At 40.6% G+C, this 15,232-nt stretch overlaps 1 protein-coding gene across 2 annotated transcripts in view; it reads left to right on the top strand.

The window, feature by feature from the left end:
• The window catches only part of dnaaf9 (dynein axonemal assembly factor 9), a 265,646-nt gene that overhangs the window by 236,876 nt on the left and 13,538 nt on the right, over nucleotides 1-15,232 (top strand). For both annotated transcript variants that reach the window (XM_068028730.1, XM_068028729.1), the window contains 7 exons: nucleotides 2,629-2,666; nucleotides 3,598-3,733; nucleotides 4,277-4,363; nucleotides 4,789-4,895; nucleotides 6,266-6,340; nucleotides 11,366-11,568; nucleotides 11,814-11,879. In XM_068028730.1, coding sequence (XP_067884831.1) covers nucleotides 2,629-2,666; nucleotides 3,598-3,733; nucleotides 4,277-4,363; nucleotides 4,789-4,895; nucleotides 6,266-6,340; nucleotides 11,366-11,568; nucleotides 11,814-11,879 — 712 coding nt within the window. The remainder of the gene's footprint in view (nucleotides 1-2,628; nucleotides 2,667-3,597; nucleotides 3,734-4,276; nucleotides 4,364-4,788; nucleotides 4,896-6,265; nucleotides 6,341-11,365; nucleotides 11,569-11,813; nucleotides 11,880-15,232) is intronic.

Genomic DNA, 15,232 nt, shown 5'->3' with positions numbered 1-15,232 from the left:
TATGACTCCTTCATCCTCCTTCGTCCACGCTGCCTCGGATCTTCACTCCATTCCCCCAAAGTGTGTAGATAGATTCAAGGGGACAAGGGAACTCCCTTGAACGGATGGCTACTGGCCCCTCTACAGGAGCCCCAGACAGAGGCACAGAGGCCATGCAAGCAACGCCAGCTGCTCAGCAGGCTTTTGGGATTCTGAAAATGCAATTCCAGTGCCTGGACTGGTCAAGTGACATCCTTCAGTACCCTCCTGCGTGTTTCTCTAATTGTGCTGGTCTGCTGCACTCTCCATAACATGACCCCTCAGAGAGGTGCGAACCTTGAAGACAGTAAGGCCCTGGAAGGAGACAGCACATTGGGGAGGAGCAGGACGTAAGAGAGGAGGGGGCAAAGGGTGTGGAGGGGGAATAACACTAAACAGAGCGGCACCCCTGCTGCAATTATGTTTTTCTTTAAGTTTGATACTATCTTTTTAACTTTTTTAGTTAACCACAGATGGTGGGTCTTTCCCATGGAATTTTGCTTTCTCGTTGGAATTATCTATTCTGTGTATTGTGAAATATTCCTTTAAATGTCTGCTACTGCATCTCAATTGACCTATCCCTTAACCTACTTTGCCAGTTCACTTTTGCTAGCTCTGCTTTCATGCCCTCATAATTGTCCTTATTTAAGTTTAAAATACATGGGCTGAATTTTACAGATGCCCCAACGTTGGGGGTCGTAGCAGGAGGAGGGTGCCAAAAAATGCCTTCAGGCGAGGCTCGCCACGTATCTCAAAGCCGGAAAGGTCCAGCCCCATATTGCCGACGATGGCGAGGCCTCGTGGCAGCCCCCCTGCCGCTGGGTGACGGAAACCCAATTTGCATATGTTAATGTAAATAAATGAATTGATTACCATCACGTTCCCGCTGTCCATCCCGGATCAATATTGGTGCCAATGGCCGGCACTCCCACGCCTTCAGATCCCCATCCAGGGATCTGAGGCGCAACACTGGTGGGGAGGGGGGAGCAGGTAAGTGTTTCAGTACGGCGGGGGGTGAGCAGCATCAGAGTCCTTTCATTGGTTTAGGGATGGTGGGAAGGGGTAAATTTTAATGAACATTGGTTGGTGGGGGGATGGAGGTCAAGTGCACAAGGTAAGTATTTTGGGGATGTGGGAAGGGGGCAAGAAATTAAAGCTATGGTTGTTGGGGGGAGGGTGGGGAGGTGGGAGAGGGGAAAATCAATTAATTTAATTTTTTGAAATCCTTTCCCCTTTAAGTATTTAAAAATTTAAATGTAATAAAAGGGCTTCAAACCCTTTAAAAACGGTGTCAGTGCCTGCGCAAAGGCAGCTGATGCCATTGCTGGGGTCGGACTGCTCTTTTTCCCCCCCCCCCCCCCCCCATGTGATTGGGTCGTGGTAGGGGGGTGCGGTGCAGTCTGCCCCGGCCATTTAAATGAGCCGCCACATTTAATATTGTTTATATTCCCGGCACCGATTTCGGCGACGGGAATCTAAAACGCAGCCCCTAGTCTTAGACCCACTCTTCTCTCCCTCAAACTGAATGTAAAATTCAATCATATGATCACTGCTGCCTCGGGGAGCCTTCACTATAAGTTCATGAATTAATCCTATTTCGTTGCATAATACCAGGTCTAGTACAGCCTGCTCTCTGGTTGGCTCCAAAATGTGCTGTTCTAAGAAACTATCCTGAAAAGATTCTGAGTTCCTCATCTAGGCTACCTTTGCCCATCTGATTTTTTCCAGTCTATTCCAGTATGTTAACTGGCTTTACTTTTCAACTTGTCAGAGCTGGAAAGCAACATGTCCCATAGTGACTGAAGTGGAATTTTCTACATGATTCTGTACTTTATAATTTAAAATGTTCATGTAGTAATTAATCAAATTTCATCAGTGGAACTCTTCAACTGTCTCCTAAAGTTAGAAAGTACTCGCTTGTACATTTCTTCTTGATTTACTGCTGCTCTTTCTCTCCTTGACCAGTTACCTTCATTCCTTTTGCAGCTTTTTCTTTCTCTGTGAAGTGAAGGTGGATTTTGTTCTCTTGTCGATATATCTTTTAGTTCATTCTGGATTTTTGGGTGAGAGTGTTATTTTCTCTCAATGCTGCTTTCATGCCAAACAGTGAGCAATTCTCTGAAATAACTTTGCCTGTACTGATTGAAGTTACAATTCGGAGCAAACCCACTTTGAGATGCTGCATTTTAATTTAGCTAGGTGATGGTTTCATTGTGTTTTTGTCCTCCAAAATGAATATCCTTGGTTTAAAGTTTTGAATTTTTTAGTTATCAGTATGTTATGTAGTTATCACTTTCATTCCATATAAAAAGCAGGCTTGTAGCTATTAATTGCAATGATTTGTGGGTTCCAGTGCTTCTACAAGATATATATTTACGTGGTGCTGGTATCAAGGCTTCTTGTGATAGAGTAAACGGAATGTGATGGCAGAGAATGGAGTGTGAGCTTGATCACGTAATGACCTTGAACTTGTGGAAGTTGTAAAGACAACAGACATCTTATTATTTCTTAGTCAATTTGCATATTTTTATGACATTTCAATGAGAGCCATATTAATATTTTTTCCTGTATCAGTTTTGAGTTGCTTTAATACTACTATTGTTATTCCAGGTTATTTTTCCCCAAACTTTTGGACCAGTGCTCACAAGGTATGTAAGATTGGACAAGGCTGTGTGTGTTGCTTAAAATAATTTCCCCCCTGTTATTCTGCACTCCTTTTGCAATTACTGCTGATGTAGGTAGAATTTTTTATGATTTTTGTCTAAATCATGTGAGTGCATGTTCACAGTTACCAATCTTATTTGCATTTTGGTTTAGTAATAGTGTCTTTTGACAGCTTCTATCTATAGTTTTGACTAAGATGTATTTTTGATTCATTCAAGACTGATACTTTTAAATTCTCACGTGCATTTGCAGTTGTATTTATTAATTTTCATTCTTATCGACATCATCTAACAGCACATAGATTAAGCCTGGATTCTTCGGGTGCACTGAGAGCAATCTGAGTGACCTTTTTTTAATGAACACTTTGACCATGAAGGGTATCATAGCCGAGCTTATTTCTGTTCTTGCATGGTGTCCATATGTTTGAACTTTCCAGCAGAAATCGTAGGATGGAATTTGGGAAAAATTGACTCTTGCCTACCCCAGTATGCAGAGAATTTAAATCAATTGAATATGTTGTTGCTCTTACTGAGATCAGCTATGTTAACAAGTTGGACTTGGGGATCTTCTGGTCTTACTGTCTTGCTGATGCATAGTGTGGCATACCTAGAATATCATTGGGGAGGAAAGTGACATTTAGTTAGGTGGTTTAATAATTGGAACTTTTTGAGATGTGGGGAGAGAGATTGCTAACTGAGGAACAGTGTCGAAAGTAGAAGAAACTAAAATAAATTTTCAAGCAGGATCTTTTTAAATACAAATGTATAATTAAAAATGTTTTTACAAATGCGATTTAAAAATGTTATTGCACCTTAGGAAGTTATCCTAATGTAAATATTAAGTAAAACCAGTTAACATACAAATTACCTTTTCATTTAATATTTAGTGTTTGAATTTCTTGCTGCTTTTTTGTAGGCTTGGTTAGTAATGTTGTTTTTACAAGCTTGACTTCTGAGCAAAGACATCCGCTTCTATTGCATCTGCAGAAGTTAATTCGTGTAGCAAATCCCAGCGTTGCATTCGTTCTTGCAGAAAAGGGAGCAGTGACCAGGTATTCAAGTTTTTACACATTTCTACTCAATACCTATGTTTCTGATTTCTATGTTTATTTAAAAGGCATACACAGTGAATTGTAGTAAATATTAGTTTAATTTCTTGCTATATGCTTTAAAATAATCTATAAGGTTAATTTAAAACAAAAATATCTTGCAGCTTTCACATTAAAATTTAATTGGACATTTCTGTCTGTGACCAATTCAGAATCTATCTCACACTCGTGGAAAAAATGAGATTAAATTAACTTTTTCAATGTTTTTGTAATGTAAATGAAAGAGATGTTTCTAATTGTGAATCTGAAGTAGGAAGGTGGAATAAGCTTACGTGTAGGTGTTCTACGTTCCTGTTAAATACAATAGATTGGGAACAAATATTGCTTGCCACAAAACTAGGATGTATGAGGCTTGCTTTTAATTTCTGAGACTAAATAAAACTGCATGATTTTTTTCAATCCCTCAAGCTACTGAACTAACATACACTATTTCTGTCGTAAAAAACCTTTTTTATCCTATTTTTGTATTTTTTTCCCAAAATATAGGAATGCTGATGTTGAAATGATTCTATCTGAAAGCAGTTTTTCAGAGCCCTTGATGATGAGAGCACGTTATTTGATGTTTCCTGGCTGGTAAGCAAGAGATAAAATTTTGTCAAATCCAATGCTACTATAAGGTTCTTGGGCTGCTGGCACTAAGGAACGACCAAACTGCGGGTGAACAATTTAAAATGTGAAGTCGCATAGATAGTCTGGAATTTTTAGCTTTAAATTAGCTGTGCTATTTACATTGCTTTATTCAAATTACTGGATACTTCGTGCAAAAGCGATGGAATTTTTGGGAGTAGAATCCTATTTCTTGTAAACAAGTTGATGTGATTCTCTAATTAATAAATAAAAGTATAAGGCTATGGTGAAACATCTCACCACTGATGCCAGCTAGCCTTGTGAGCAGTAGTAAAATGAAGACTTTAATTGGTAGAGCTAAATATTACTTCAGAAAGTTTAATTTTAGTGGACAGTTGCTAAGAAATGTATTTTTTTTTTGCTTTGTCCAGGTGGAATGGCAGATTCAAATCAGGACCAGTTTTCCCACAAATGACTCAGATCTGCATCAGGTTCAACCGTCCACTTGAAAAGGCACGATTTGTGACAAAGTGCAAAGGTAGATTTCAATTTTATAGTAAAATGTGTCATCTTTCTGGTAGTGTCTAGTTCAAATCTGGTAGAATTTACGATTGTGTATGTTGCATTCTGCAAGTAAATGAAGTAAAAATAAGCAACTGTTCAGGCAATTGAATGGAGCTACAAATATAGTATACACTTGGGATACCAAATAGATCAAAGACCTGAATGTAATGGATAAAGATTCTGGTTTCATACCTGGAAGATGTGTATCTCTGGGTGACCAATGCATTAATATGCCTTAATTGATGTTTTTGGCACTTACTCGGATGCTGCATTGCACAAGATGAAAATATTGTTAGTTTTTTTTCCTTCCCTGTCCATTCAGCGCAAAAAAAAAAAGTATTGTCAGAGTTGTGAAAAAGTTTATGCCTGGCATGTTTACCTAAAAAATGAAAAAAAAAACAAAGTGGTGAAATGTACAATTTAAAAAAAATCCTCCTTTAATCTTCTCCTGTCTTGATTAGGCACTTTTAACGAATGTTCTCAACATCTCTAGTATCAATTCAGGTGGCATTGTACATCTGGAAGCCTAGGCAACGTCTATTGATAGGCTGCTCCAGCTAAGCTTGATGATGTTTTAAAGCTACACTCATTCATTCAGCAAGGAGCAGTCATACAAGCTAATCATCTTCAGCCATGTGGGCACTAAGCTCTGGAATTCCTTGAGGCAAGCTTTTGATCACCCATCCTAATATCTTGCTTTGACTGTATACATTTTTCTCTCGTGAAGTTCTGTAGGACGTTTTCCTTCAGTAAAGGCGCTATATAAGTGCAAGTTGTTGATTTTTATATTTTTCTCTTCCTCCCTGTCCACGATGTATCCACCTGGCTCTCTCCAAGCTCAAGGTCATAGAGGCCAGCTCCCCAGTAATTGCCAGGTTGAAATGTGCTAATCAGCTTGCTTAAGCTATTCCCATGTTTCCTTCAAGGTAGCCTTTTTTTTAAAAATTATATATGTGACACTTGCTCCTTGGTATTTCTGAACCCAGGGTTATATTGAGGTTGCTATTCTTTAAAGATGCTGCAACTTCAGTTTTCTGTGTTATCTAGGTCTTTTATATTACCAAGCCAAGATGTGTACTGTATCTTGCAGCTTCCCTGATGCACTGGTTTCCCAACTCTCATGCTTAAGCTCAACAACTTTAATGAATTGGTTGGCTCAGAGATTGTGTTCATTTAACAAACAGGTACTACAATGGAAAAATAGTTGATATTTGTAAGGATAAGATAAAATGAGCTGAAGGAGTTTATCCAAATTTTGTGACTTTTTATGTGAAAACCTAAAAACCAATGTATCCCTTCAGTATGATCCTTAGTCATCTTGTCATTTTTTTTAACTCTCTCTAGCTTTGAGGACCACACTGAAGTCATTTCCTTTCAATGGAAATATTTATCACATTCGAGCACAACTAAAATTTTCAGGTACACATGTTTTGGGAATTTATTGCTTTCAGTGTCTTGTGTAGCATGTTTATTCATCTGTTAAGGTGAAATAATTGCTGTGGCCATTGAGATGCTTCTCTTGCTTTATAATATAGTGGAAATTTGAATAATCTAATATTGAATGCATTAAATTGCACCGATTTCTGGTTTAATTCAGGTTCTGCCTCAGCAGTACTGCATTGGCCGAATGGCAGCCTCCTTTGCTGTAATTATTCTATGATTTTATGACTATCACTCATTAGCTAATATACATATTTCAAGCATATTTTAAAATGATCCGTGAAACAATTTATTCAGAAATGTGACTATCTTTGTTCATTTTGATCTATTTCACATCCACTGGTCTGTAGTGTGAATGCTTTTAAATCTGCAAAAATGTCCAATAGATAATTTCTGTATGGAAAAATTATGTGCATTTTTAGTGCTCATTGGAACAGGAATAGGCCATTTCCTCCTCCAAACTTGTTCTGCCATTCAGTTAGATCATGGCTAATCTGCATCTCAACTCGATTTACTCAGCTTTGCTCCATATCTATTAAAATATTTATCAAACAAAAATCTCTCAATCTCGATCTTAAAAATTTCAGTTACACCAACAAACACAGCGTTTTGTGACAGCGTGGAAATTTTGAACTACCTTACTTCCTGATTTCACTCCTAAATGGCGTAATGCCATATTTAAGATTATGTCGTCTTCTTCTGAATTCCTTCACCAGAGGAAAGAATTTCTCTGAATCCACCCTTTTGCAGACAGAAAACATGTATACTCATTGCGCCTGTTTCAGCTAAAATAAGTGACAGCCATTTGCTGGTTCATTGGTCAAGGCATTGCCCTGAAGAATCAGTCAAGCTGTCTGGTTTAAATTTCAAATGAAGCTTGACAATTAATTGTCACTCACCCGAAATTGGTGCATTCTCCATGGTAACGCCTCTACCAATCAGAATCCACTTGCCACCCAATCAGCACTTTCTTCTCTTACAATATAAATTTGTTGTTTCCCTTATATTGGTATTCTTGCAAATTGTCCTGATGAGTATAAGACTAAAAGCTTCGACAAAATGTCTCTATTTTCAGCAATCCTCGAGTTCTGTACTGCCAAACGGCTCTTTACTATCCAAATCCCTTTGAAGACTTTGTCCTTTTGATAGCTTACTCTTCTGCCTATCTTTTGTGTCATCAGCAAATTTAGCTACCATACATTCGATCCCTTCATCCCAGTCATTGATCTAAATTGTAAATAGTTGAGGTCCCAGGACTGATCCATCTGGCACTCCACTAGTAACACTTTCCCAACCTGAAAGTGAATCATTTATCTCTAATCTCTGCATCCAATATATGGCCTGCGACGATAAACTGTACCCGGGGCTGTTTCTCATCCTCTCCAAGTATCCATGACTGGAATGAGAAATTCCACATTGTCAGACTGGCTCGTAAAAAAAGATCGCAAGTCAGTTTCACAGCTGACAGACCTTGACATCGGGAGCAGCTGTTTCTGAACTTCAGACAGATTCAGGGTTTTCCGGTGGGCTTTTTTAAAAAAAAAACCCCGAAGCTGTCAAGTTCAGAAACTGCTACTCTCGATGTCAGGATCTGTGAGCTGTGAAACAGTTGAGTTTTTTTTTAAACTGATCATCTGCCACTGTCAAAGAGACAGAGGAAGAGAGGGAGAGGGGGGGGGGACAGAGGAAGAGAGGGAGAGGGGGGGGGGGGACAGGGGAAGAGAGGGAGAGGGGGGGGGACAGGGGAAGAGAGGGAGAGGGGGGGGGGGACAGGGGAAGAGAGGGAGAGGGGGGGGGGACAGGGGAAGAGAGGGAGAGGGGGGGGGGGACAGGGGAAGAGAGGGAGAGGGGGGGGGGACAGGGGAAGAGAGGGAGAGGGGGGGGGGACAGGGGAAGAGAGGGAGAGGGGGGGGACAGAAGCAAAGTACCTGTTCAACTGTTCGGCCATTTCCTTTTTTCCCATTATTATTTCCCCAGTGTCTCACTCTAAGGGACCAACACGCTTTATTTACTCTTTTCCTTCTCAAATACTTGTAGAAACTCCTACTATCTGTTTTTATATTTCTGGCTAGCTTTCTCTCCTACTCTAATTTATCCCTCTTGTCCTTAACTTCCTGAGTTAGCATGGATGGTGCATCCTTCTCAATCTTTCTCAATGGAATATATCTTCACTGAGAGTTATATCTCCATAAATGTCTGCCACTGCTTCTCTACTGTCATACCTTTTAATCTATTTTCCCAGTTCACGTTAGCCAACTCTGTCCTCATACCCTTGTAATTACCTTTATTTAAATTTAAGACACTCATCTTAGACCCACACTTCTCACTCTCAAACTGAATGTGAAATTCATCATGTTATGATTACTTTTACCTCGAGGCCCCTTTACTATGAGGTCATTAATTAATCCTGTCTCATTGCACATTACCAGGTCTAAAATAGTCTGCTCCCTGGTTAGCACGAGAACGTACTGCTTTAAGAAATTGTCCCAAGTACACTATGCGCTCATCTTACAAACTACCTTTGCCAATCTAATTTGTCCAATCTGTATGAAAATTAAAATCATCCATGAATATTGTAGTACCTTTCTTACAAGCCCCTGTTGTTTCTTCCTGCATACTCTGTCCAACAGTGTAGCTACTGTTAGGGGACCTATAAACAACTCCCCCACGTGAATTCTTACCATGGCTATTTCTTATCTCTACTCAAACTGATTCGACATCTTGATCTTCTGAACTAAGATCATCCCTCACTACTGTTCTAATGTCATCCTTAATTAACTGAGCTGCCCCACCACCATTTCCTAGCTTCCTGTCCTTCCGAAATGTCAAATATCCTTGAATATTTAGGTCCCAGCCTTGGTCACCTTGCAACCACATCTCTGAACTAGCTATCAGCTCATACATATTTATTTCTGTTTGTGCTATCAATTCATCTGTTTTGTTACGAATGCTGTGTGCATTTGGATAGGGAGCCTTTAATTCTGGCTTTTTACCATTCTTGCAAACTCTGGCCATTTCTGCTGGTACACCCTTCAGTTTATATGCTCTGTCCCTTCCTGCCACACTTTGGTTATCATTATCCATATCCCTACCCTGCTTTATTGCCTTGTCCTTTCTCTTAAATTTACCACATCACCCCTCATGTGACCCCCCCCCCTTATTTAGTTTAAAGCCCTCTCCATCACTCTAGGTTATATGACTTGCCAGAACACTGGTCCTAGCATGGTTCAGGTCAAGACCATCCCAATGGTACAGCTACCACTTTGCCCAGTACTGGTGCCAGTGCCCCAGGGATCGAAACCCATTTGTGCCACACCAATGTTTGAGCCACACATTCAACGCTCTAATCTTATTTACCTTATGGCAATCCACTCGTGGCTCGGGTAGTAATCCACAGATTGTTACCTTTTGTGGTTCTTTTTAATTTAGCTCCTAATTGCTCATTCATATCCTTCTGGGGTAGAGAATTCCAAAGATTCTTCGAAGAAATTTCACCTCATCTCGCCACTAAATGTCCAACCTCTTATTCTGGGACTATGACCTCTAGCTCTGCACTCCCAAGCCAGGGGAAACATCCTCCCAGCATCTACTCTGTTAAGTCCCTTAAAAATTTTATATGTTTCAATGAGATCACCTCTCGCTCTTCTAAACTTAAGGGAATATAGGGCCTGTTTCAGTGCTGTATCTCTAAATAAATAAATAAATCCTCTTGCTTCCTTAACTTTTATTAGCTTGCCAAGAAATGCCGATAAATACAAGTGACAGCCTGTGTTGGAAAATGAAAGTGATTTAATACAGAAATAGTAAGGGAGTGAAACTCAGTGTGTAGTGCATCCATGATATTTCACATAAGCATATGTGTCTGGTCTGTTCAGTTGTGGAGAAGCTACATTTTATAGTGAATCATGTTATCCACCCCTGTGGCTCACTACCTGCTGTCCACCTAATGATGGATCAAACCTTGTCAGTTGTCTGGTGCCTAAGCTTCTTCCTGGGAAAAGTAATTGATGTCTTTGGGATTGACATGCCTGCAGATGGAAGTTTGGAATCAAACTATCCCTATATGACAGACTTGATGGTATGATACTTGAGCCAGGTTTGTGTGCAATATTCTAGGGTGCTGTTGGCTGTTGACTAACTGGACAGGTTCTGAAGAAGGATCACTGACCTGAAACATTAACTCTCCTTCTCTCTCCACAGATGCTGCCAGACCTGCTGAGTATTTCCAGCATTTCGTGTTTTTATTTCAGATTTCCAGCATCTGCAGTATTTTGCTTTTATTATAGACAGGCTCACTAATGGATTTTTGGGAGTAGTCCTGTCACTGGGGTAAAGGATTGTTCCCACTAAGTTCTAGATAACCTTGCATGCTAATGTGCTAATTGATCAGTCGATCCTCGCTGGGCAAGCAATTGGCAGCTCCTAGTTCACTGTGTTCTTAAGCTACACGGCTTTACATGCACCACTGGAAGTCTCTGGCATCGATTCTGCTACCCTGTACGTAACTTCACTGGGCTCAAGTCAGTGGTGTGTGTCGTAATGAGGGAAAGTATGTGCATTTCACACTTGGGGAAACTGAAGCACTAGCTGCATATTTCTCAGTAGCTTAGTTAGGAGACAACCTGAGGATGGGTTTCCACATGCGCATGTATGTTAGGTGCTCTTTCACAAGAGAAAATTGAACACAGTCATTCCTGCAGGCCCTCATGGCAATGTTTGATTACATTCTTGCAGCTTGTTACAGAACTGAATTGGTGGAGGCCTGGGAATATTTTGGAAGCCCAGTGCTTTGCCTGCAAGTGTTGCATTGATTTGGCATGCAACAAAGGGAAGAAAGATAATCAACCAGTTGAATATATATAAAATCTTTTCTGTATGTTTTCTGTAATCTATAGGCTACGTTCTTTTTCTACAGCTTCCAGCATGTCATAATGTTCTCAATTGGTCATATTTTGAAATTATCTTTTAAATCATTGTCTTATTTTAACTTGCTGTGCTTTACAGATTCTGAGAAAATGTTTGAAATTAGCCACAACACCCAGACAAATATGTTCTGCATGGTACCCTTACAAGATGGCCCTTCTCCACCTCCTTTACAAGGTGATGGGAAGACCAGTGGGAGAAAGCTTGACAGCTTTGTCGTATTCATTGGTTGCATGCTGAAAGAGGAGACCATGAAGGACTGGCTGCGACAATGTGCAAGCCAGGTACAGTTTTGGAATGCAAACGTGTCAGATACATTTCTTCTAAAGGCATCTTTATATTTCTTCTAAGTACATCATTTTTAAAACTGCTGCATTGTGTACCTATGTTTCTAAGCCTTAAACTGAACCAGATTTGTGCCATATTACGCCTACACTGCAACTGATACTTAAAAGTTTTATTGAAATCATTGTTGTTTTTCTAATTAGAATTCTGTGAATATTTCACTAATGCCATTCTTCCTCTATAGAAACTACAGAAGAAACCCCTCAAGACATTTGAGACCCTCACCAAGCAAGAAATAAACAATGTCCATGTAAGTACTCAGTCAACTGATTTGGTGATTTGTTTTTCATTGAACAGAAGTAAAATCAGAACTGTAATGAAGCCTGAATCTGTGGATTGTCAGATGTGTTAATTGAAAGAGATAATTAGGCAGCTAAATAGCACAGCATGCTGATATATAGTTGTTGTCTGTATTCTTGTATTCCTGATTGAGCTATATGGAGAGAAAGGTGGTGAGTAAAAGTGATTCATAACTCAGAGGGAGGAGAAATTGGTGAGCACATTACTGGCAACAATTGTATAGTGACTATTTTCAAAGCCATTTGGCAAGGCCTGCCTTTGCCAGCTCTTTGAAAAAGCTGTTCAATTTAATTCCACTTTGCAGTTTTTTCCCTATAACCCTGCACGTTAGTTCCCTTGCAGTACGTGTCCAATTGCCTTTTGAAAGTTACTATGGAATCTGATTCCACTACACTTTCATATCGTGTGTTCCAGATCTTGACCATCTACGTGAAAAAAAAATTCTCCTCATTCCTTCAGTAGCTCTTTTGTCAAGAATTTTAAATCTATGACCTCTGGTTACTGACCCACTTATCAGAGCAAATAGTTTCTCCCTACTTGCCCTATCAAACCCATCGTAATTTTGAATACCTCTATTAGATTTCCCCTTAACCTTCTTTGCTCTAAGGAGAACAATCCCGGCATTTCCAATCTCTCCTCTTAACTGAACTCCCTCATCTCTGGTATCAGCCTGGTAAATGTCTATTCCTTCTTCAGGGCTTTGACTTCCTTCTTAGTGGGTGGTGTGCATAATTGTATACAGTCCAGCTGAGGCTTACCCAGAGATTTGTAGAGTTTTAGCATGACTTCTTGTTGTAATAAATGCCCCTATTTCCAAAGCTAATTATCCTATATGCTTTCCAAACCACCTTCTCAAGTTGCTCTGCCACCTTCAGAGATGTGTAAATATGCATCCCTAGGTGTCTCTGTTGCACTCTGTGCAAAATGCAACCATTTACATCATGCAAAAGCAAAATACTGCAGATGCTGGAAATCTGAAATAAAGGTAGAAAGCGATAGAAATGTTCAGGTCAGGCAGCATCTATGGAGAGCGAATCAAAGTCGACGTTTCAAATTGCTAACCTTTCATCATTTAGATTATATTGCCTTGCTGTTGTTTCTCCCGAAGTGCATCACTTCACACTTAAATTGCATTTGCCATGTGTCTGCCCATTTGTTTGTTTTGTGTCCATGTCCTCCTGAAGTCTGCTGCTATAGAAACATAGAAAAATAGGAGCAGGAGTAGGCCATTCGGCCCTTTGAGCCTGCACCGCCATTCAAGAACTATATCTAACTCTTTCTTGAATATATTTAATGATTTGGCCTCAACTGCTTTCTGCAGTAGAGAATTCCACAGGTTCACCACTCTCTGGGTGAAGAAATCCCTCCTCATCTGAGTCCTAATTGGCTTACCCCTTATCCTTAGACTGTGACCCCTGGTCCTGGACTCCCCCTCCATAGGGAACATCCTTCCTGCATCTAGTCTGTCCAGTCCTGTTAGAATTTTGTAGGTTTCTATGAGATTCCCTCATTCTTCTAAACCCTAGCAAATACAAGCCTAATCAACTCAATCTCTCTTCATACGTCAGTGCTGCCATCCCAGGAATCAGTCTGGTGAACCTTCGCTGCACTCCCTCCATCGCAAGAACATCCTTCCTCAGCTAAGGAGACCAGAACTGCACACAGTGGCGAAGTGGTTAGCACCGCAGCCTCTCGGCTCCAGCGACCCGGGTTCAGTTCTGAGTACTGCCTGTGTGGAGTTTGCAAGTTCTCCCTGTGACCGCGTGGGTTTCCGCTGGGTGCTCCGGTTTCCTCCCACAGCCAACGACTTGCAGGTTGATAGGTAAATTGGCCATTGTAAATTGCCCCTAGTGTAGGTAGGTGGTAGGAGAATGGTGGGGATGTGGTAGGGAAAATGGGGTTAATGTGGGATTAGTATAAATGGGCGGTTGTTGGTCGGCAGAGACTCGGTGGGCCGAAGGGCCTGTTTCAGTGCTGTATCTCTAAATAAAAAAAAGAAAAAAGAACTCCAGATGCGGTCTCACCAAGGCCTTGTATAATTGTAGCAAGATATCCTTGCTCCTGTACTTGAATCCTCTCGCTATGAAGGCCAACATACCATTTGCCTTCTTAACTGCCTGCTGCACCTGGGTGCTTACTTTCGGCGACTGGGGCACAAGGACACCCAAGTCTCGCTGCACCTCCCCCTTTCCCAATCTGTCACCATTCAGATAATCTGCCTTTCTGTTTTTGCCATCAAAGTGGATAACCTCACATTTAATTACATTATACTGCATTTGCCATGTATTTGCCCACTCACTCAATCTGCCCAAATCACACTGGAGCTTCTCTGCATCCTCCTCTCAGCTCATGCTCTCACCCAGCTTTGTGTCGTCTGCAAACTTGGATATATTACATTTAATTCCCTCCTCTATATCATTAATATATATTGTGAATAGCTGGCGTCCTGTCACTGATCCCTGCGGTACCCCACTAGTCACTGCCTGTCACTTGGCAAAAGGACCTGTTTATTCCTACTCTTTGTTTCCTGTCTGCCAAGCAGTTCTCTATCCATGTCAGTACCTTACCCCGATCCCATGTGCTTTAATTTTGCACGCTAATCTCTTATGTGGGACTTTATCGAAAGCCGTCTGAAAGTCGAAATACACCACATCCACTGGTTCTCCCTTATCTATTCTACTAGTTACATCCTCAAAAAATTCCAGTAGCTTTGTCAAGCATGATTTCCCTTTTGTTAATCCATGTTAGCTTTGTCCGATCCTGTCATTGTTTTCCTAGTGCTCTGCTATTACATCTTTTATAATGGACTCTAGTATTTTCCCTACTACTGATGTCAGGCTAACTGGTGTATAATTCCCTCTACTCTCTCTACCACCTTTTTTAAATAGTGGGGTTATGTTAGCTACCCTCCAATCTGTTGGAACTGTTCCAGAGTCTATGGAATTTTGAAAAAATGACCAGCAATGCGTCTACTATTTCTAGGGCCACTTCCTTAAGTACTCTGGGATGTAGATTATCAGGCCCTGGGGATTTATCGGCCTTCAATCCCATCAATTTCTCTAACACCATTTCCCTACTAATACTGATTTCATACAGTTCCTCCTCCTCACTAGACCCTGAGTTCCCCAACATTTCAGGGAAGTAATTTGTGTCCTCCTTTGTGAAGACAGAACCAAAGTATGTATTTAATTGGTCTGCCATTTCTTTGTTCCCCATTATAAATTCCCTTGTTTCTGACTAAGGGACCCACGTTTGTCTTCACTAATCTTTTTCTCTTCACATATCTATAGAAGCTTTTACAGT

Source organism: Heterodontus francisci, chromosome 1 (assembly GCF_036365525.1).
Source record: "Heterodontus francisci isolate sHetFra1 chromosome 1, sHetFra1.hap1, whole genome shotgun sequence".
NCBI lineage: Eukaryota > Metazoa > Chordata > Chondrichthyes > Heterodontiformes > Heterodontidae > Heterodontus > Heterodontus francisci.
Note: the sequence above shows the minus strand (reverse complement) of the source record. Positions and strands in the feature narration are given on the sequence as shown.